Below are 23893 nucleotides of genomic sequence, written 5' to 3'. Positions count from 1 at the left end.
CGGCTTCATGTGAAACATTTATTAGAGGTTTTGTTTATGCATTTGACTTAGAGTTGGAGATTGTGCATTTGGCATCAAGGTCATGGGTGTGTTGGGCATATATTTCATTCGTAAGAGTTCATTGATGCACTTGTTTATGGCTCAACCATTTTCCATGTCAAACCAAGCTACCTACATGTTGGAGGCGACAAATTTGCACTCCGCCTATGGTGGGGCGCCTTTGGTGTTCCAGCATAGCAGGTCCCAAGCCCTGGTAAAGGAGGAGGGTTGTGTTAGGCGTGGCGAGCCAATGTAAAAACTTAGCCACTTAAATGGAGATGAAACCCGAAAGAAAATCATTGGGGCGTAACCCTCTTAGCGACGCGCCATATCGGAACCCGGGTATGGTGTTAAATGGGCAAGGGCCGGGTCATCACCCCCGTGATGCGCCGTGTCTTGATCTGGGCATGGTGTCAAGTAACCAAGGATCGGGTCGTCGCTTCCTTAGTGGCGCGCTACATCGGCGCCCGGGTGTAGTGAAAAATGAGCAAGGGTCTTCGCATCAGAGTCGACGGGTGCGAAGGGTAAGGAAGCTAGTCGAACCAACTAGGATCCATTTAGGTAGTTGGAATGTAGGGTCACTTACAGGTAAGTTAAGAGAATTAGTCGATACCGCGACTAGGAGGCGTGTAAATATATTATGCGTTCAAAAGACTAAATGGAAGGGTCAGAAGGCGAAGGAGGTGGACAATACAGGTTTCAAGCTTTGGTACACAGGGACAGTCGCGAATAGAAATGGAGTAGGAGTTTTGATTGATAAGAGCCTCAAGAATGGTGTGGTGGGAGTGAGAAGGCAAGGAGATAGGATTATCTTAGTCAAGCTTGTCGTTGGTGATATGGTCTTGAACGTAATTAGTGCGTATGCCCCCCAAGTAGGCCTCGACGAGAGTGCTAAGAGACAGTTCTGGGAAGACTTAGATGGCTTGGTTAGAGCTATACCTAGTAGTGAGAAGCTTTTCATAGGAGGAGATCTTAATGGGCATATAGGTACTACAAGCGCAGGTTTCGAGGCAGTTCATGGAGGTTTTGGGTATGGTAGTAGGAATCAGGAGGGGGTGGAAGTTCTGGACTTCGCGGTAGCTTTTGACCTGATGATAGCCAACACTTTCTTTAGAAAGAGAGAATCTCATCTAGTGACCTTCAGTAGCGGATAACATTGTAGCCAGATTGACTTTGTCCTCGCAAGAAGAAAGGACAAATGAGCATGCTTGGATTGCAAGTTGATACCAGGGGAGTGTGTTGTTTCTCAACATAAGCTTTTGGTGGTAGATTTTCATTTTCAGGTGCGTGCCCGTAGGGATAAACAAGCTAAGATTGAAAGAACAAAATGGTGGAAACTGAAAGGGGAGACGTCAGAGGTGTTTAGGGAAAGGGTTATCAAAGAGGGCTCTTGGAAGGAAGAAGACGACATAAACAATATGTGGGACAAGATGGCAACCAACATTCGGAAGGTAGCCTCAGAGGTGTGTGGAGTAACCAAAGGAAGGGGACGCGAGGCTAAAGATACTTGGTGGTGGAACGAGGAAGTCCAAAGGGCTATTAAGGAGAAGAAAGAATGCTATAGACGCTTGTACCATGACAGGAGTGTGGACAACATAGAGAAGTATAAGGTGGCAAAGAAGACTGCAAAGCGAGCTGTAAGTGTGGCAAAGGGTAGAGCGTACGAGGATCTTTACCAACATTTGAGTACGAAGGAAGGAGAGAAGGACATTTATAGGATGGCTAGGGTTCGTGAGAGAAAGACACGGGACTTCAACCAAGTTAAGTGCATTAAGGATGAAAGGGAGCATCTCTTGGTAAAGGAGGATGAGATCCGACATCGATGGCAAGAGTATTTTGACAAATTGTTCAATGGTGAGAATATGGACACAACCTTTCAGTTAGATGACTCTTTTGATGACACCAATAGACGTTTTGTACGGAGAATCCAAGAATCTGAGGTCAGAGAGGCGTTGAAAAGGATGAAAGGAGGCAAGGCGATGGGACCGGATGGTATCCCAATCGAGGTGTGGAGATGCCTCAGGGACATAGCTGTAGTATGGTTAACCAAGCTGTTCAACCATATTTTTCGATCGAACAAGATGCCTGGTGAGTGGAGGAGAAGTATATTGGTACCGATCTACAAGAATAAAGGAGATATTCAAAGTTGTACAAATTACCGGGGAATTAAGTTGATGAGCCATACTATGAAGCTATGGGAGAGAGTTATCGAGCATCGCTTGAGAGCAATAACGCGGGTCTCTATGAACCAATTTGGTTTCATGCCCGGAAGGTCAACCATGGAAGCCATTTTCTTAATAAGACAAGTTATGGAGCGGTATAGGGAGAAGAAGAAGGACCTACACATGGTTTTTATTGACTTGGAGAAGGCTTATGATAAAATACCAAGGAATGTTATGTGGTGGGCTTTGGACAAACATAAAGTCCCAACGAAGTACGTTGGGCTCATTAAGGACATGTACAGCAATGTTGTGACTAGAGTTCGAACAAGTGATGGAGACACGGATGACTTCCCGATTAGGATAGGACTACATCAAGGGTCAGCTTTGAGCCCTTATTTGTTTGCTTTAGTGATGGATGAGGTCACAAGGGACATACAAGGGGACATCCCTTGGTGTATGCTTTTTGCGGACGATGTAGTGCTAGTTGATGAAAGCCGGACATGAGTGAATCAGAAACTGGAGTTATGGCGGGAGACTTTGGAGTCCAAAGGTTTTAGACTTAGTAGAACTAAAACTGAGTATATGAGATGTGACTTCGGCACTACTACTCGGGAGGAGGAAGATGTTAGTTTGGAAGGTCAAGTAGTGCCTAGGAAGGATACCTTTCGATATTTAGGATCAATGCTACAGAGGGACGGGGATATTGATGAAGATGTTAGCCATAGAATCAAAGCAGGGTGGATGAAGTGGCGGCAAGCGTCTGGTGTCCTATGTGACAAAAGGGTACCACAGAAGCTAAAAGGCAAGTTTTATAGGACGGCGATTAGACCTGCTATGTTGTATGGTGCAGAATGTTGGCCTACGAAAAGACGACATATTCAACAGCTAAGTGTCGCGGAAATACGTATGTTGCGTTGGATTTGCGGTCATACAAGAAGGGATCGAGTTCGGAACGATGATATACGTGAGAGATTAGGGGTAGCGCCAATTGAAGAAAAGCTTGTCCAACACCGGTTGAGATGGTTTGGACATGTGCAACGGAGACCTCCAGATGCACCGGTGCGTAGTGGAATCCTAAGTCAGGATAGTAACGTGAAGAGAGGCAGAGGAAGACCGAAGTTGACTTGGGTAGAGGCAATAAAAGGAGACTTGAAAGGATGGAATATACCCAAAGACTTAGCCTTAGATAGGAGTGCTTGGAAGACAGCTATTCACGTGCCTGAACCTTGATTGTTTCTGTTGGGTTTCAACTCTAGCCTACCCCAACTTGTTTGGGACTTAAAGGCTTTGTTGTTGTTGTTGTTGATTGTTCATTTGAAGATGAATGATTTGAATATTGGACTTTCGACATCAAGAGTATTTGTTTACTCTATGGTTCAATCATCGCTGAGGTGAATACTTGTGATGTTGCAGCTGACACTATTTGAGGTTCATTTGAGGAATTACATTATATGCAAAATGATGCTTATATATTTGGTTAGGTGTATACGGGCTCATTTGTAATATTCTTCAACTTTGAGGTACCATTTGCAAGGTGAGTAAACCAGCCCAAATGAGGAGCCAAAGCTCCCCTTCTCATGGTATACCAACACTACTACATAATTGATGATCACTGCCGCCATTTTCACTGTAGGTTTGCTCAAAACCAGTGGCCATCACTGTCGGTTCGTATTACGAACCGTTGGTAAATGATTATCACCGCCGGTTCATGTTACGAACCATCGGTGAAAATGGGGGTGATTATCACCAATGGTTCGTAACACGAACCGGCTGTGATAACCTATCACTATCGCCGGTTTGTGTTACGAACCGTTGGTGCTAGTCGATTCATCTTCACCGTCGTTTGGTATTATGAAAAGGCGGTTTGACTTATGCTGCAGCACAATAAAATTCATAACTTTTCCAAACAAAGTCGAGTTAAAACAAAATTTATATATCTACAACCTTGTAATCGATGACTTTTTTATTTGAAATCATTTAACCACCCAAAATTCTGTTTGAAATAAAGGGAGGGAAGTGGGAGCCAGCAGTATGGCATCTTCCTTAGGGAATATTCTGCTCGAGGGCGACCAGGGCGACCTTGATCCGCCTCCATGGCCGCACCCTCCCTGGCTGACTATGCGCCCCCAGCCTTCCGCTGGGTCCATCTGCTAGAGGAAGGGGACTCTCCCTTCCCCACCCGTCAGGGGAATCAAGCGTGGAGCCTAGGTGCAGGCGCGGTTGGTGGAGGACGAAGAGGAGCTGGTAGAGTTTTCGGGTCAGTTGTGGGTTATCAATTCCCCACCTCCGCGTTCTAGGGTTCCATTAGCCTCCGACGCCGCCGCAACTTTTAACCCCGGGAACCTCTTCTGGATCCGAAAGGAGTTGGTCCGCTCAAAGAAGATCTCACCGGAGGATTGCTTTCCTGTTCGGAGATCTGATCGATTTGATGGTCCACCGATGAAGCTCAGTTTCGCGAAGGACATCTGGGGCAGAGGTGGGGAGAAGGATTCGTACTCTGCGGTGCTCAAGCGGGATTCCATGGCAGAGGGCGGGCGCTGGGTTTGGCAACCGGAGCCGCGTCGACCAGTTCAGCAACGCCCTCCCCGACCGTCGCCACCGAGGTATCCTCCCCAACCACTGTAGGGCTGGGTGGATCAAGGGTGGAGGAACCAACCGTATAATCCCAATCCCATTCCACCTCCCCAACCTCAACCTTAGTATCAACAGCGGCAGCAACCACAGCCCCAGCCTCAGCAGCGGCAGCAACCACCTCCTCAACAACCACGACAACAAGCTAAGCGGGGTGCTACTCAAGGCAGAGGACAGGGCAATTAGGAGTCTGAACTCCCTCCTTTCAGCATTGATCCAAGGTATCGTAATCTGACCTGTTACAATTGTGGAGAACCAGGTCACTTTGTAGGAAACTTCACTAGACCGAAGATATGTTTCATCTGTGCTGTCCCTGGCCACCATATGAATGTGTGTCCCATGTGGAAATCTGATCACCCTGTGGCAGCCTATGTTGGAAGTGCTAGTCTGGGTTTGGGATTTTATCACCTTGAGGTGACATCGGTTGAATGAACTTAGTGGCTAAATCTAACCAATTGTGGTGTGGTGAAAGTCAAGACTGGCCAGATTTCCCTAGCAGAATTGGAGCAGGAATTATCTGAGATATATTGCAAGGAATGGCCTTGGCAGATTAGGGAATTGGAAGAGGGAATGTTTCTGGTGAGGTTTCCTCCTCACAAAAAGGTCTCTGACATCAAGAATTACCCCTCCTTCAATCTTAGAAAAGATGGGGTGCAAGTTGAGGTGCTTGAATGGACTGGTGACTTGAAACCGTATGGGGAGTTGCAAGAGGTCTGGGTCCAGTTGAGGGTATACCTCCTAGGTGGTGTCATTGGAAGGTCTTTGCCTAAGTTGCTTCGGGATTTGGTTTATTGGTTGATGTGGATTGGGCAACTGTGTTTAAAACATTCTATGAGACTGTAAGGATCAAGGTGGCTTACAGAGAGGTTTCTAAGATCCCTCGTGGGAGATTATATGAGATGAACAAGAAGCTGCATTTAGTGGACTTTGAGGTTGAGACTGATGATAACAAGGGGAAAGGAATTGCTACTGACAATGGAGATGATGGGGGTAATGATGGGCACAATAGAGAAGGATAAGCAGCCAACCCTGGGAGACAGTAGTAGCTTTAAGACTCCAGCCCCAAGCACTAAGCCGAGCCACACCTCTGGTTACAAGACATGTAATGTTGGGATAGAGATTCTGGATGTTATGCAACAGGACAAAATGCTGGTGCAGCATATGAGTCCTTTGGTATTATCTGCAAAGGACAAGTTGACTAATGTGGGAAGAGAACATGCTGAATCTTCTAGTTTAGTATTCCAGCCAGCTGAACAGAGGGTTGATACAAGCTTACTGGGGGAAAGGCTTAAGCCAATAGAGCCTATAGGTGGTGCTATTCACTGTGTTGACATAGGTCTTATCAATCTAGAAGGGTGCAACAATTTTGACTGTTGGAAAACTCCTGATGCAATGATGCAGAGGGGATCTGACTGTCATATTGTGGGGAACAAAGCTCTGCATGATATGCTGGATGAATCTCAAAACTCTAAGTGGGAAGAGTTTAGGAAGTTGGCTAAGGCTGGAAATGATACTGCTGAATGTTCTTTTCTGTTGAAACAAATGGAACTGGAGGACTTTGAAGCAGAAGAGGAAGGCTGTGAGGAAACTGAGTTAATGTCTCTGGATATGGATGTCACTTCCCAGAAAGTAGTCAACCTGGATAAGGAGACTGAACTTGTACAAGATAAGGGAAACATGAACAAGAGGAAGAAGCAGTGAGGGCCAACACAAAGGGTAGATAGACCTAGAAGATTTCCTAAGGATGGGAAGACTGTCTTACAAAGGGCTAAGGAGTTGAAAGAGCAGAAAAAATTATGTAAAGGTACCATTACTACACACTCTTTTGCTTCTGAAAACAATTCTTCATTAGCTGATAAACAAGTTGTGTTAACATATCTCTAGGAGAAAATAATGAGGCGGTTAACCATGTTATTGATTGCATTAGAGATAAGGAAATAGCTTGTAGAGATAATTTTGAGGATAGGAATCCGGAGGTTAACCTCCCTGCTGATTTGGAGGTGGACTTAAATATTGAAAATTTTCCACCTTTAGCAGTTTCGAAAAGTAGTGAATTCTTTCCTCTTATTTAAGGATAAGGGGATGCTAACTGTTCTTGGGTAGAGATTGTGAACAAGGGTAGTAAACCCTCTTCATCTAATGTGGAAAATGATAGGTGCAATATGGAATGTTAGGGGCCTCAATAAAAGGGGTCGGTCACAATGTATCACTGGTTTTGTTAATGAGAACAAATTGGACTTTGTGGGTTTTCAGGAGATTAAAAAAGAATCTTTTGAGGATTCCTTCTTAAGCTATATACATAGAGACTTTGCCTGGCAGTTCTTGCCTGCTATAGGAACAACTGGTGGTATTTTGGTAGGGTTTAATAACAGAAAATTTGATATATTGGTTCACCAATTGAAAACCTATGCTATTTCTGTTATGATCAAGAATTGTGTTGACAATTTTATTTGGAGATTCATTTGTGTGTATGGTTCTGCTTATGAGGAAGGTAAGATGGAATTTATCCAAGAGTTAGAAGGGATGTTAGAGAATTGGTCTGGTCCAACTGTTTTAGGCGGAGATTTTAATCTGATGACTAATATTAAAGAAAAAATAATGGTATTATTAATCAGAAGTGGGCTGATGTTTTCCAAGATTGGATAAACAAGTTTGGCTTGATTGAGCTTCAGAATTCCAGTAGATCATATACCTGGTCAAACAATCAAGAGCAACTAATTATGGCTGCTATTGACAAATTCTTTTGTACTGCTGAGTTTGATCAAAAGTTTCCTTTAGCTTTTGTTTCTGCTAAACCAAGAGTGGGGAGTGATCATGTCCCTTTAATTCTGAATTTTGGTATAGGAGAGAGGAAAAAACCAAATATGTTTAGGTTTGAAAAATGGTGGCTGCAACAACCAGATTTTAAGGATCTGGTCAAAAAAGTTTGGAATACTGAATGTATTTTTACTGATCCTTTGGATATTTGGCAGTTTAAGGTTAGGTTGTTGAGGAAAAAAGTGAAGGGATGGGCTATTAATATTAATGCTGAAATTAGGAAACAAAAGCAAAATCTCCTTAAGGAGTTTGATATTCTTGACATTAAACAAGAGACAAGTATCCTATCCCTAGCTGAGAGGGATAGGATGGATAATATTATTAGAGATTTGGAGGCCATTTGGAACATGGAGGAAGTGAAGGCAAGACAGAGATCTAGAGATAGATGTGTAAAGGAGGGTGATCGAAACACAGCTTACTTCCAAGCTATTGCAAATCAAAGAAATAGGAAAAAGAGGATTGAATGTCTAGAAGGTGAGGAAGGTCTTTTGACAGACCACGAGTCTATGATAGAGCATGCTATGGGTTTCTATAAGAAATTTTTTGCTCAAGAGGAGGATTATGGGGTTAAGCTAGATACAAATTTTTGGGGAGAGGAGGATAAAGTTGATGAGAATGAGTTCTTAGAAGCCCCTTTCACTGAGGAAGAAATTAAAGATGCTGTTTCAGCTCCTACGCTGAGGGAGCACCTGGCCCTGATGGCTTCTCTTTTCTTTTCTACCAAAACTTTTGGGATGTCATTAAGAAATATTTTATGAACCTTGTTAGGGCCTTTGAGAATGGGGAGTTAAACATGGATAGATTGAACTATGCCATGATTACTTTAGTTCCTAAGGAGCCTGATGCCAGGAATCTTAAGAAATTTAGACCTATCAGCCTTTTGAACTGTAGTTTTAAATTTTTGGTAAAGCTATAAATAACAGGCTCATTAAAGTGGTTGACATACTGATTACTAATAATCAATTTGCTTTTATCAAAGGTAGGTTTATTTTGGAAAGTGTGGTTGCTGCTCACGAAATAGTTCATGACATATATAGAAATAAAGAAAAATGAATTATCCTGAAGCTAGACTATGAGAAAGCATACGATCGTGTAAGTTGGCCATTTATAGAGGATATGCTTTGCTCTAGAGGTTTTGGTAGTAGGTGGAGAGGATGGATTATGAGATTAGTTAAAGGTGGTTCCATTTGTGTGTGGGTTAAGGATGATAATAACAGCTACTTTAAACCCGGGAAAGGACTTAGACAAGGTGACCCTCTCTCACCTCTGCTTTTCAATCTAGTTGCAGATGTGTTCACTAGGATGCTTTTGAAGGCATCTAGGTATAATTTGATTTCTGGTTTACTACCACAGGTTACTATTGGAGGAATTATTAGCCTGCAATATGCAGACGACACTTTATTGTTCTTTGAGAATGATGTAGAGAAAGCTAACAATCAGAAATGGATTTTGAACTGTTATGAGTTTATGTCTGGCATGAGAATTGACTATGATAAAAGTGATCTACTTACTATAGGGCTAGAAGAGGAGGAAGCAAATTGCTTTGCAAAATTTTTTTGTTGTAAGAAGAGTGATTTCCCTAGGGGTGCCTTTGCACTATACCAAACTCAGAAGAGAGGATTTGCAACCTGTAGTAGACAAGATTATTAAAAGGATTGCTGGATGGCGGGGTAGATTGTTGTCCTATGCTGGTAGACTGACCTTGCTTAACGCTTGTTTGGCTAGTATACCCATTTACCTTTTATCCATTATAAAATTTCCTAAATGGGCTATTGAGGTAATTAACTCTCAGATGGCCCATTTTCTATGGAATAACAGTGAAACTAATCATAAGTATCATTTGGCTAATTGGCAACTTGTAGCACAAAGAAAAGAAATAGGGGTCCTTGGTGTCCCAGATTTAAGAAATCTAAATCTGTGTCTATTGAGTTCCTGGATCTTTAGATATCATCTGGATTCCAGTCCCATTTGGAGGCAAATAGTTGACTATAAGTACAAGACTGAGAAACCAAACCTTCTGTGCTGTCCAGATTTAAATGTTTCCCCCTTTTGGAGAGGGGTTCTCTGGGCCATTAAGGCTGCTAAGATGGGTATTAGGTGGACAATTGGGAATGGGCACAAAATTCGGTTCTGGAAGGATATTTGGTTTGGTAATTCAAGTTTGGCTACACAATTTTGGCCTCTATACATTATTAATGAATAGCATGGTAAGACAATAGCAGAGGTGTGGGATGGAGAAACTTTGAAGCTCTCTTTTAGGAGAACTGTCTCTGAAAGAAATAGTAGAGGATGTAGTTCTACTGGAGGATGAGGATCAAATTATGTGGAGCTATAGCTCCAGTGGCAACTATTCAGTGCAGTCCTTATATGCAGTAATTAATCATAAGGGGATAACCCCGGTCTATGTTCATATAGTCTGGAAATTGCAGATTCCACCTAGAGTCCAAATGTTTTTGTGGCTTCTATCTAAAAATAGAATCTTGACTAGAGACAATTTGGCTAAACGAAGAGAATTGGCAGATCAAACTTGTCTTTTTTGCACTGAAAGAGAGTCGGTTGACCACCTCTTCTTTCATTGTTCTGTTGCCAAACGGTTATGGCATGTTGTACTGTCCATCTTGAATCTACCTGAGGTTTGCAGTTATGAAATTTTGGCATCCCGCTGGCTTGCTAACAAGCGCCATACTGTTAACAACATCATTTGTGCAGCGATGATGTGGTGCTTATGGAAATTTCGAAATGATATGTGTTTTCAGGGAAGAGTTTGGATAAGCGAGAAGCAGGTACTGGTGTGGATAGCCAAGACGCTACGAAGATGGCTGCCTATGTTCAAGATGGAGGTTGGAGAACAAGTGGAGGCGGTAATCTTACAACTGGAGCATCGGGCGGGACAACCTTTGGAGCTTTGCTGGGAGGATGCCAGAAGTTCACTAATATCAGGTTCGGGTCGATTGACTACCCAAGCTTTGGAACTGGTCTCTACAGCTGCGACGAGATCTGAGTCTATCATCGGCATGAGATCAGAGAATGACTCTGTTAATCCTTAGTTTGATTAAGTTTGTTATTTGGTTGGCCTTTAAGGTCTGTTCTGCAGGCGCGCATATGCTTGAACTGTGAACCTGGATGTTTTTTATCGCTTTATGCGTATAAAGCAGGGGAAACCTCCTTGTCTAAAAAAATTTGTCTAAAGCTCTTAAATTTTGACATTCAATTATTTTGAATTGTACAAACGACCTCCGATCAAAAATGACCAAAATAAAAGTTGTAGATCTAGATGTGATCTACAACTTTGTACTTGACAATTTTTTCATTATAAATCATATATGGTCTCAAATTTGTATCTGAAGTTCATAAATTTTTAAATTCAAAATTTTCAAACAATGTCGGATGGAAAATCGATCAAAACCAAAGTTGTAGATCTCGATCGGAACTACAACTTTATAGTTGATGACTTTTACATTTAAATCATTTGAGGTCCAATAGTATGGCTGAAGTTTTGATGATTTAAAATTCAAATTTGTCAAATGACCGCGGATGGCGAAACCACCAACATCAAAGTTGTAGATCCCGATCAGAACAACAACTGTGTAGTTGATGACTTTTTTTATCTGTGTTGCACCCAGTTTTAAAAACAGAACCAGATACACATCATATGTGAGTCCAGGAAGTCAAATCTCACATATAACTACAAATAAGGGTAATATCAAATCATAATGCTTAATTAGATAGCGTATTAATACAAAGAATACAACCTTAGCTAGGAGACAGTGGAACGACAACTCCGATCTTCAGGCGAAGGCTCCAAAACCACAGGGACAACTGACCGGTTGATCACAAGTGTAACTTCTTCAAACTATAGCAATCTGATTTTTATCCAAATAATTGAAAAGTAAAGCAAGCGTAAGTAAATGTCGTACTCAATAAATATAACATGGGTTCATGAGGCTCAAAAGGTTGACACGGGTTTACTGCAATTAGCTTTTAGTGAGTTATGATTTTAGCAATTGAGTAGCAACAAGTTTATCACAAGTCCATATAAACACATGATCAGGTAAACATGAATAATGAATAGCATAAACAATTAATCAATAGTGATCATCTATTCCGTAAACGTTCCAAGGCCGCTCATGACCGTGAGTACGACTGATATATTAGTTTTACACTCTGCAGAGGTTGTATACTTTCATCATGAGCCATGATTTACCCTTTCGCCTGAGGCGGCAAACCTCTGGACCCACTTCCAAGGAAGGTCGGTAGGGTTCACTATGAAGCCTTCCAAAGGTTCGTCTCACAAGTGTAGCTCCCCATTAACCATTAAGATCCCTCCCCCAAGGTGTGACTAATAAAAAGACATAGAAAACAAAGTACACTCTCTTGGTAGGCTGTGAGATCAAACTAATCGGAGCTCCTCTTGCGCCTTTCGGTAAGCTACTACGAGCTAGAAAATATCCTTATACTTGACTAAAGCCAGAGCCATGTAGCACTCATGGTTGTACTGTAAGTCCCGGTTGACCACTTACAAATAAGTTCTTAGAGAGAGGAATCTAGAGCATCGCAAAAACTATGCTCTAGCCCCCTTGTTCCTTGTTGCTAAAAAACATCTTTTAGTGTTTATTACATATTCCATTAGTCAAGTTACAAGATCATGGTCTTTAATTGAGCGCTAGCATCATACCAACCAATGCATAAACCCAAAGGTAACAAGGTACATGATACAAAAGACTAGGATATCCTTAATGGTAACACGGTAGACAGATGCAATATGAATTAAATAATTAAAGGTGAATAGGACAATACGGATGATCCTATGCTATACTTGCCTTTCACTTGCTTTACACCTAACGATCAACTCATTGTTGAACCTTCGATCTTCTAGTCTTTCAGTCTCCAAAGCTTTCGGACAGCTCTTCTTCTACTCATAGATCGTAGCACAACACACACACATACAAGAAGACAACTAAAAGCAGTACACCACACGAGATAAAACAACATACTAAAAACGAGCTAGTTGCTATGGTCATGAGAACGCAAGAGACGCCGAAAACGGAGCTACGGTTGCGACTACTGAGAGTTTTATATTATATAAAAGAAAAAGCCTACAACTACAAGCTTGATTTATTTTAGTTAAATAAAAACATAGAAGAGTCATTAATTCAGTTTAAACAAATCATATTTATACATAAAATCGAGTTGAAGCTAACCATATTTTATCTTATAAATATTATCACGTAATTTATTAAGCAAGTTAAACTTTAACTTTGCAAAATAAATAAGTATGCGAGAACATCTAAACAAGCTGTACATGATGCGTGTTTAAGCTAAGAAATTTTATAATTGAAAATCATATTTATAATAGCAATTAATAATCATATTAATATTTGTATATAAAACAATGCAGTAGAAAACATATATTGATTTTAATTATAAAACTAGTTGCATTAACATTAAATCATTTTAATATTTAACTATATATGGAACATGTGACATAAAAAGTATTAGCATTTCTGCCTAGAGCGCATCAACACGAATCTAACGCAACATGAATGAACCGAATCGGAATTAAAACGAAGAAACGACGGAGATAATACGAACCAGTGGCAAACTCGTAATTACTTGGTCTTCAATCTTGTACATGACGTACGGAACGCGAGGGCCTCCATGCCATGGCTGATCAGCGGGGTTGGGCCCTGGATAGCAGGAGGGGAACAGGTTGGGACGGCGGTGGACCGGCGGACGGCGACAAGAGGAGGAGGAGAAAAATCTATTTTATTACACAAGGGATTTCCCAAACTAGGGGCTCCCCTTAGAGTAGTTTTGGTATGTTTTGCCCAAAGGGTTGGTACATATATATAGGGAGGAAAATTCTCCACATCTACATCAACTAGCAATATGGTACTAATTGATATTGCACCATCCACCTCCGCTAATAGGCCTAAATAATCATTTAAACCCATTAGTAAATAAAGGCATGGGCCTTTGAGAGTCGGTGGAAAAATGGACTCAGATTTTTCTAATTTAGAAATTAATTAATATCATGAAATAAAAATAATTCTAGAAAGTCTAGGATTACCATTTATATCACGAAAAATGCTTGGAAGCTTAGAAAAATAGCTGGAAAAATCCTGGAGATAAATTGAAAGATGAGGAACTCAGACAAAATATTTGGAGCTCAAGAAAAGATTGTTGGGAAACATAAAGATTAAGGTCAAGGAGGTTGAAATTTAATTCCAGAAAGAAGCTAGAAAATTCCTGGAGATAGTTATTCGTCTCCTAAACTTATTTAAAAATAAAAATTTGCAAATAGAAATACAAGGTGCGACGACATGAATGCAACAAACATGTTTCTACCTTAAGATAAATTTTAATTTAACAAAAAATTATTATTTCCCTATGTTTTCATGAGCACAAAAATACAAAATTAAATTATTTTAGCTCTATTTCAAGAGAAGCAAATTTTAGGGTGTTACAATCTGAAGTCGTTTAGGGTTCTAAATATTCATTTTAAAATCCTGAGAAGTTAGTACTAAAGGAATATACATGGTTTATGGACACAAGTGACTTAGGGGTAGAGTGGTTAGAGGAGTTACACGCGAGGACACAGGTCTCAGGTTCGAAACCCAGCATCGTGTAGCTTGTGACTTGTGACGCATGACCGTGCGGCTGGCTGGTGGGGCCTTCCCGGGATTAAATCATTTTTTTGTTTTTTTACCTGATTTTGGAATTTCTGAAAACACTAATCACCACCGCTGGTAACACGAACCGGTGGTGGTAATTTTTCATCACCGCTGGATGGAAACCGGTGGTAATGACCAAGGTCATCAACACCTGACTTTACTGTCGAGGGTCAAAACCGTCGGTGAAGGGGGGTCTGGAACCGGCGGTGATGAACTTTCTTTAGTAGTGCAAATCCATCCACTAGAGAGTGAAATTTGTGGGGATTTGGAGCCTCCACCATCCTTGTTGGCTCCCACCTCTTGTATTTTCATCTTCGAGTGGATTGCTAGCTTGTCACCGCCCGCCCTCGTAAGGGGATTCAATGTAAATCTTGTGTAGTTGTGATTCAGTATTCCTCTTGCCATATGAGTTGATTGATTTTCCATCAGGCATGGTATTGGCACCATTTGTTGAAGATTGAATGAGTTTTCTCAAGTTAGATGGCATATTGTTGTGTTGATAATTTAGTGATGGGAATTGAAAGATTGTCTAGCTAGTTGTTGCAAGTGCTTTGTGTATAAGTCACATGCTAAACTTCAGCTCAAAATGTCAAGAAATGACTCTGAATATGTGTCTTTCGAGTTCATGGTCTGTGCAAATTCAAACTTTTAAACTTTGGTCGGGAAGTTCCGAACCAAACTTCTGAACATTCAAAACTTTCTAAGAAATCTCACAAAGTTCCTAATTTTGTTGATCCGTTTACATTTGGGTGTTAAACTTTTAGCTCCCGTTTGTTCCATTGATACCGTCCGCTATGCCAACAATGGATTATCCTCTTTTGTGAGGTCATGTATGCTTAGCATCTTCATTCTTTTGGCTTGTTATTAACATATTATTTGTGGTTATGTAAACCAAAAATAAGACCACAAAAATTTACAAGCAACCAATCACAGGGTTGGACATGACTCATGAATACATCATATCAAAATTTACAAAACTTTGATAGATATGCACATTAGGAAGAAGGTTAAAATATCCTTGTGGTCATGATTTTCTTCCCATCTCGAGGTTTTTCTGGCCTTTTCTATGTGTACTACAGCAAAAATGAACGAGTAATTTACAGCATATGGCTGAAGATCCAGCAACCTCTCTCAAAAGGACTGACATATTCATCTGTCAAACATCAATGTATCACCCAGTAGGATCAACATGTTTATCTGTCCCTGACCATGGTGAAGTTGGTCACAACGAAACCAAGTTTCATCTGGATTGCTTACTTCTTGGCTCCTGTTTTACCATTTGGAGTTTTCTTTCCTTCAGCACCGCTCTTCTTGATTAGCGTTGGTGAGGGTGCACTCAGCTTTTTCTGTAATGGCGATGACCTTTTTGCAGGATTCACTCTAAAGTAATTAAAAATAAAACAGCATAGTTCAGAATAGTTGATCTTAGCATTTGCTAGTTACCTTCTAGCATAATATAAAGATATAAATTAGAGTAGATGATTACCTAAGGTCTGAACTTTTTGCACCTTTGAGTTGGGTCTTTCTTGCAGCTGAGCCCCCTCCATTTGTTAAACCTGAAGCTTTTGGGGCACTAGATGGTCTCACACAATCTAGTTCTGACGAACAATTAGTTGTAACCTCGAAATCATCGGAATCCTCTGTTCCAACAGACCCAGACCAGCTCCATTGCTGTTCAGGGCTGCTTCTTTGGTAGAAGGCAAGATCTTGTGTGCCATCAGGTCCCAACTCTGGCAGGGAATTGCTGCTCCCGAACTGTGAGTGCTCAGCCAAATCTCCCAATGCTGAGTCATTCTGAACACCATTACAATTTACAAGTATCAAACCATGAATATGGATCAATTCAAATTGTGTTCAAGGAAAAGACCATATCATAAATTTTGGCTAAAAAAAAGGAATACCTCTATACTTCCATGTTCTATTGGGTGCCTCGATGCAGGTGATGCATTACCTGTTCTCATTCTATATATGTCTGGGCTTGATTGAGTGCTTCGTATGCTCTCATGATCTCCATCTTTCCTAGCTAATGCTGCCCTGAGGCAAGCAATCTGCAGTAAGAAAGTAATGAGGCACAATTTCATAGAAGATATTGGTCACAAGCCCTGTGAACTCAAGAAAGCCATGAAGCAGAGTTCACAGACAAACCTGTTCTTTGAGCTCTCTGACCTCTCCTCCTTCCTTGTTTGATTTGGCGGCTCCAAGCTCAATAGTGGCAACACGCTCGGCAAACTTCAAAGTACTTATGGACTCACTAACAGCATCTGGTTCTGGAGCTATGTGAATAAACATCAATGTCTTCGCTTGTCCTCCTGAAAAATAGAAACAAAATACTTACAACACATATTTTTGGTGCTGACAAGTTGCAAACCAAGGATATGGAGCTTTGGATAGTTACCAAGTGAGTCTTGTAATAGTTGAGTAAGTTTACTATTTCTGTAAGGAACATGTGTGCTTTTCTGGGCTAGGGCTGCAATTACATCGCCTAGTGCAGCCAGTGACTTGTTTATGTGCTGTGCCTCCTTTAATCTATCTCCTACCACTTCAGATTTATCAACTCTTTCACTGCCAGCTAGATCCACAAGATGCATGCAACCTCTTAGGACTGTTCCAGATGATAAATCTCGTCCTTGAACATGAACAGTCAGACAGCTGTAATTGGTATCAAACATCAGCTAAAAACACCAAGTTCAACATCATGCCTGGAACTGGAGGCACTAATGCAAAAGCAACAAACAAACCTATGGGAGCGACTACTTCGGTCATTCATGGCAGTTGAGCAAACTGCACGATTCTTTTGGCCAAGATTCATCAAGTCAATTACATCAGAGGTCGATGTGACTGGAACCACATTTGCATCTGGAACTGCAATTCCTTTTTGAGAATTATTTCGAATTTCCAATGTTTCTTCGTGTTAAGGAGGTCCAATATCATAAATAAGATAGATGTTCAATATATGCAAAAAAAATAGTTAAGATATCTGAGAGCAGGATTAATATCAAGCTCAGTATGAAAGGATATTTTTTGTTTCCACCATTCTGAAGGAGATCTCTCACTTGCTCGTTGTAGATCTCCATCATCTGTACAGCAATTTCATAACAAATTGTATCTTTCCTCTGCTCCTGGATACTGAATAGATCATTTAGTGCTCTGTAGTTGACACCGAGCCCTTCTTCTGTCAAAATTTTGGGACCACTCTGCAGCAGCCAGAAAACAATGTTTTCATATTGCAAACAATATCAATACTCATGTAAAAAGTAACAGTTGACAGGTCAAACACCATTGTAAAGGTCTTTCCCGATCCAGTTTGACCATATGCAAATATACAAACATTGAAGCCATCAAGAACAGAACGGACCAAAGGTTGCATGTCTGTAAAGACCTCCTCTGCACTAATTGAAAGACTTTGTCACTTAACTAAAAAAAGGTCTAATTTTAAACAAATAATTCAGTGGAGCAACTTGTGCGTTTAACCTTGTGTGGCCAGGGGACCAAAGACACTGTTGAAAGTAAAAGACTTCTTTGCATCTTTTCCATATTTTGATGGTACCATAAGTGTGATGGTTCTATCTTCTATTCCAGCAACACTGCTCGAGGAACTTACTTTTCCAGGAAGGAAAGGTCTCACTCGACAATAAACTCTGATATTTCCTTGTGACAAAGAAGAAAAGAGATTTTTCAGCATGCTTGTCGCATTAAAATCATGAAACATGAGTATATAGTCCTCATGTTTCTAGTACATAAGACTGAAAAAATATACCTCTAAGGTCTTGTATTTGGTTGTAAAGCTTGCGGTTTTCCTCAACAACCTTACGGTATCCAGAAGCCGCGTGAGAAACAATACGCAAATGATCACCTAATATAACACAATATGATGATGAACACCAAAACTTTGGAAGAAAAAAGTTTAATGATTACAGATGTCCAAAGTTCAGCACGCAATATACCAAGCTTTTTAAGGTCTTCAGAGTATAGCAGTTTTAACTGCTCCATGCAAGACTTAACAGTGGACATGTTACTTTTCAAATCCTACAGTCAGTCTCAATAGTCACAGAATAATAGTGGAAAATACAACCAGATTCACTGAAGAACACAAAGCATTTGAAATACCTGGATCTGTTTCTGTTCTTTATCAAAATTTCTCACTGGCCTTGGCGTATTTTTATTTACATTATCATTGCTTCGTGGTACATGTACTAATGTGCTTACATCTTCTGTCACACTCAATGCATTCAGCTTATCTTCATCCATCTTCATATTTTCAGTGGCCTAATGAGAAATATTAGTGCACGGACCAATTTCATCCAGAATGAACAAATTAAAAATCTGACATGTCTAGATGAATAGTCTATAATACTCCTTCCATTCCAAAACGATTGTTTTCTCTTGAATCAAACTTATTTAGCTCTGACCAAATTTATATAAAAATACACCAACATCTACAATATCAAATCTTATCTAAAAAAATCTACAATATCAAATTAGTTCCATTTTGACCATCATAAAATGTCTTGATAGTGTATTTATTTGGTACTCTAGATATTAATGTATTTTCTATACATTTGGTCAAAGTTAGAGATGTCCGTCTTAGGAGAAAATAAAATATATTACATTTTGGGACAGAAGGAGTAGCAAATATTTACTTGTACCAAATTAAGAACATTCAGTTATTGATGTATTAACAAAAAGTGGATACCTTCTCCAGATCACTGCAGGAAGTAGACTCCACTTGTGGAGAGTCCACTCTGGATAATGACTTACTATCATTGGTGTCAAACGGAGAGTCCATTCTCAAAACTGAGTTACGGTCATTGGTATCCATAGTGTCTTTCACCTGTTCCATAATCTCTGTTAGTCCAACTGTGATATGGTTGGTTTAGTCAAAACTAAAAACACAGCAGGAATTGTGAGGCTGGTAAGAGAACTGAATATACCAATTCACTCTGGCTTGCAGCACGGCACTCAAATTCATTAATTACTTTGCTCAGGAGTGATTCTACAACCTGAAAATTAACAGATTCAATATGAATATTTATTCTCTCAACAACATTGCATAAACAGCTAGCTACACAGTAGGCTCACTGATGGAATTTCTTCTGGTTTCTTATCTGAGAGAACTGTTTGAACAAGCATCCGGATGGAGTCTGGAGTAGTCTACAACCAAGAAGATGAGTATCACCGCAAATTAAAAAGAGTGTTACATAATGTGAAAGAAGAACTAGGTGATGGATTCTTACTGTTTCAGTGGGTTCTAGGGAAAAATCAAGACCTATTTGCTCCAGTGATATGCCATCTCGGAGTAATTCAGCTGAGTGACTCCTCATCATCACCTTCGTAAAAGGTTCATTATTCTTGCGAATGACATACTTTCCAGACAAAGGCTTTACAACGCCACCATATTTGAATGGAGATTGTTTTCCCACTTGCTTAGCATCACAAAATAACTTCAGAGCAAGAACACAGTCTACAACTCGAACACCTTGTCCACCCTGAGGTTGATGGCAAGTGAATATATAAAATTGGGATGGCTAATATAAATAAAATTAGTTAATAGTATTTTTACAGCAGCACTCCTTATTAATCAGGGAGTAATCCACTAAATAGTACCAAAATTGTGGAGTTAATAAAAACGTGTCGATCATTCAAAGTAAAAGTAAATAAACCAGGCAATAGTGTAACCTTTTCCAGGTCTGATGCCTCAAATGTTGGAACACCTAAATCTTGCAGGCCAATGAGGAAATTCCTCACATTCTCAAAGTACTGATATGCACAGAGAGCTGTACCATCGGCAGGGACAGTAGAATCCGATGGCACCTCCACAACCTAAAAGTGTCATCCTTAGCATGCAAAATCACAGTAGAAAATGAAATTCTACATATCTGAAGGACAGAAATGCAACCTTGGGTACCGCACCAGGTTGAATCTTATTGAGTGCATTGCAGAGAATAATGCCATTTCTCAGGCCAACACGGAATTCCTCCTCGGAAGGCTCTTCTGAAAGGTCCTTCGCACACACTACCCCCAACTATCCTTCGCAACCAGTTGGCTGCCTCATACCTTCTTATTGCTGCATTTCTCAAACCAAAGGAAGCACCAATTCAAATGACCCTGATTATGCTAAGTTGCTAACAACAAATGGCAATAGGTGTTTATATCCAAAGATACAAAAATAGACCATACCAATTTTTTAAACAAGTGCTGTATCACTTAAGTGTAAATCTGTGTTAGAAGCCAAATGACAGTATGTAAAGAACTCGATTACAAGATTGGCGTTGTTTAGAACTTAAGTGGAACAGTGGATCAGCAGTCATCACATTCTTAAACAAAAAATAAAGGTATTCTATGCAGGCAGGTTTGGAGGTGGACCCTTATTAAGGCCCCCTCTTTGTCATGACAACCACGATGATAAAAAAAGTAACTACATATAAACAACAGTTAGGTTGTTGGCCCTTGCCCTGTTTTATATGGTCAAGAGTGACAAGGAACAAAGGCGCATAGCAAAGAATAAGGAATCATTGCAGCTAAATCTAGTGTTATGAATGCCTAAGAGAGAGTAATCATATAGGAAAGCCAACTAGCTATAAAAATGAGTTAAGGGACTTCTGTTAGAAATTGTATTGCAGGAATTGCATTGCAGGTGCAGGGTTATGATTATGAACACAAAACTTAATCCCTCTCCATCTTGTCACTTTTATTGAGCCAAGTCTGATTAGATTATGAAGTATGAAGCTAAGCCAGCTAATGTGAGATGAAATTCTAACGGATTCATAATTCAAACTAGCATTAATGAGACTAGAGCAAAATTCAAGCTCTCCAAGAGGGTAAAAACCTATTCTAGCAGACTAGCACAACATATTCCGTTTAATATCATTTCAAGAGAAAAAAGATAAAAACGAGAATTTATTCCTTGGTAAATATTACACTCTGAGCATAATAATCTAAGCTTATATCCCAAACAAAACTAAAAGCATGCAACGACTAAAAGATCATGACTGAATCACAAAAAAGAAAGTAAATTCCAGCCTACCATGTACACAATAGCCTTAACTCAAATTGAATACGTACTTACCATTAAAAGATGCAAATTTCCTGCAAAAAAAAGATGCAATTTTTTTTCACCAAGCAAATATACCGCGACTCACCAGCTTCCTCCGCCTTGCGACAGGCATGTCGATGTTCCTCCAGGACCCAACCGTATCTCCTCCTCCTGCGCTGCCGCATCCTCTGCCCTGCTGCCGCATCACTTCCTCCACGACGGCCGCGGCGACCGCCGCCTCCTACTCCGCCGACGCCATGGGAGGGCCCGGACCAGGACCAGCGCCGAACCCGGCGACCCGACCGCCGTGGGACGCTAGGAGGAGGCGTGATCGCTAGGAGGAGGGGCGGGGGAAGCCGGTGGAAGGGAGCTCTTCCTAGAGCTCTCGTCCTTATTCTTCCTGCGAACGAAATGGGGTGGTGGTGTCCGCTTGCGGGGTGGAGAGGGCGGGGTTGGTGTTTTTGAGATCGGGATGGGGAAGAGAGTGGAAATCGGAGGACTTTGTGGGCTGGTTTGCATATATATTTCTTGGATAATTAGGGAGACTAAAAATGGGGGTTCTATCATTTGGGCTATTTTTGCCTAGATTCTTGGGAGGAACTGTGTGGTGCCGTTTGCCATGTGCTATTTTACTTGTTTTCCTTGCTTCCCATAGAAAAATAATAGTATTTGGTACACTTTTTTTAGATCTCTAATGTTGGTGACATTTTTTTTGTTTACAATGATGATGCTAGCCCTTGGTGATTTCATTGTGCAAAATCTACAAAAGATAAAATCTTAGTAGTGACATAAGCTACTATAAAATATTTTTGGCCAAAAAACTACGGAATATTGAGTGTTGGACATATATAACCAAGAGGACGTGGTGAATGTAGGAATTTGGTTGTGCAACATCTAAAGAAATTAAAAGGAAGTGTCTAGTATCTGTCGATACATTTCATGTGGTCAAATCTGTTAGATTTTTATATATTCGACCTAGTAGACGGTTGTAGCACAAATTCTAAAGCACACAATCAAAGGTATAGAAATTTGATAGATTTAGTATAAAAAAATATGTCAATAGATAAATAGCAAAAGTCATAAAAGTTATATAAATACATGGTGCCTGTAAACAGCAAAACATAGTGAAAAAGTTAAATGAAGAAATGGTATCTTTCCATAGCTTGCATGATTATGGTACTTACCATGTGCATTGGCTCCTTATGGTTTTGTAACAAATCAATGCACTTTTGCAAGGAGTTCTGACAAATATTATCGATTGTGTGACTGGACTGACTGTACACTGAGAGAGAAACTTGGGGTTTTTCATAGGCCTACAAGTTGTTCCAGTAAATTGTTACCTAACAGTCTTTCTTAGTAATTTAATTAGTATTCTTATAATTACAGCTCAACCGGTAACTGGAAAACAACTGTATTGTCTTTGAATTGATTTGTTAAATATGTAAACACAATAATTCTGATATCCACTTCCACATATATGTTTGTCTAACCAATACCCTATTTCAGAATTCTATGGCATTAGTACAAAACTCACATGTACACAGTCGATTCAAAATAAGTAACACATTCGGTTTTTGCTATGTAAGTACCATGTCAAATGTAAAGCGTGGTCTATTGCACCTCTAAAACCATCGTTTAACCACTGATAAGGTAACAACCAACTATATCTCGCATGTACAATTGATTAAAAAAATATATGACAGACGGTTTTTCCTTAAGTACCATTTCAAATGTAAAAGCACGGTCTGGTGCTCCTCTAGGGCCATCACAATAACGACTTAGCCTAACAACCAACAATACTAATTCAGGCATTTCCCACAATTGGTTCATACATGTTGATGATTTGGGTTCTATTCTACAAGCAATCATTGAAAAGTGATGTTACAGTCAATTCTCTACGTATAAAACCATCAACAAAATATATACATACAATAATTGTAAGTTTGCAACTTATCAAGCAAATTATTAACTTCTAAGATAAGTTATATGGACAACAAATTTATACGAAAATCGTAGCCCTTCTGTCACCCCAATTTAAGGATAAATTGAATGCATAAAGCTCATGTGTGCCCAAGGATCAGTCACACAGATAAGTCGACAAATTGCATAAAGTATCATCACGGTGTTTCTTACATCACGATTAATATCATCACATAAACTTATACAACACAGCGGAAAGTAAAAGATAACTCTCTCATGGTAACTCCATCACAGGGACGGTCAACTGGTTGACCACAAGCCTAATAGTCTCAGAAAACTCCTCATACACGTAGTCATCTGTTATCCATCCGGGATTTTTATCCACATATAGAAAGTAAACAAGCGTAAGTACTTCCCGTACTTAACAAGTTAACATGGGGTTATGAAAGCTCAAAAAGGTTGACACTGGTTTACTGCAGTTAGCACTTTTAGTGAGTCAAGATTTTATCTTCTACTATTAGCAAGTTATGCTTAAGCTCCCATTTAAACCCATATAATCAGATATCAGAATCATTTGGGTCATATTATCATCGTATAACATCATAACTAAACAACAA

General features: G+C 40.1%; 2 protein-coding genes across 3 annotated transcripts in view; one reads left to right on the top strand and one right to left on the bottom strand.

Moving 5' to 3' along the window:
- Nucleotides 1-23893, top strand: part of LOC136484255 (cysteine-rich receptor-like protein kinase 25) — a 255407-nt gene that overhangs the window by 206599 nt on the left and 24915 nt on the right. The gene's annotated exons all lie outside the window — the stretch shown is intronic.
- LOC136484254 (kinesin-like protein KIN-14P) lies at nucleotides 15324-20326 on the bottom strand. 2 transcript variants are annotated; one of them, XM_066481480.1, is made up of 18 exons: nucleotides 20220-20326; nucleotides 20000-20143; nucleotides 19558-19809; nucleotides 19403-19474; nucleotides 19255-19323; nucleotides 19017-19154; nucleotides 18431-18589; nucleotides 18268-18349; nucleotides 18081-18176; nucleotides 17795-17971; nucleotides 17601-17707; nucleotides 17342-17517; nucleotides 17062-17223; nucleotides 16719-16972; nucleotides 16469-16632; nucleotides 16225-16371; nucleotides 15810-16117; nucleotides 15324-15703 (listed from the first exon to the last, which is right to left on the bottom strand). In XM_066481480.1, the coding sequence occupies exons 3-18, from the start codon at nucleotides 19645-19647 to the stop codon at nucleotides 15577-15579; spliced, it is 2328 nt and encodes a 775-aa protein (XP_066337577.1). In that variant the 5' UTR covers nucleotides 19648-19809; nucleotides 20000-20143; nucleotides 20220-20326; the 3' UTR covers nucleotides 15324-15576. The 2 variants fall into 2 exon arrangements, with proteins under 2 accessions (XP_066337577.1, XP_066337578.1); XM_066481481.1 differs by having other exon boundaries at nucleotides 17679-17707.

This window comes from Miscanthus floridulus, chromosome 9 (assembly GCF_019320115.1).
Source record: "Miscanthus floridulus cultivar M001 chromosome 9, ASM1932011v1, whole genome shotgun sequence".
Lineage (NCBI taxonomy): Eukaryota > Viridiplantae > Streptophyta > Magnoliopsida > Poales > Poaceae > Miscanthus > Miscanthus floridulus.
Note: the sequence above shows the minus strand (reverse complement) of the source record. Positions and strands in the feature narration are given on the sequence as shown.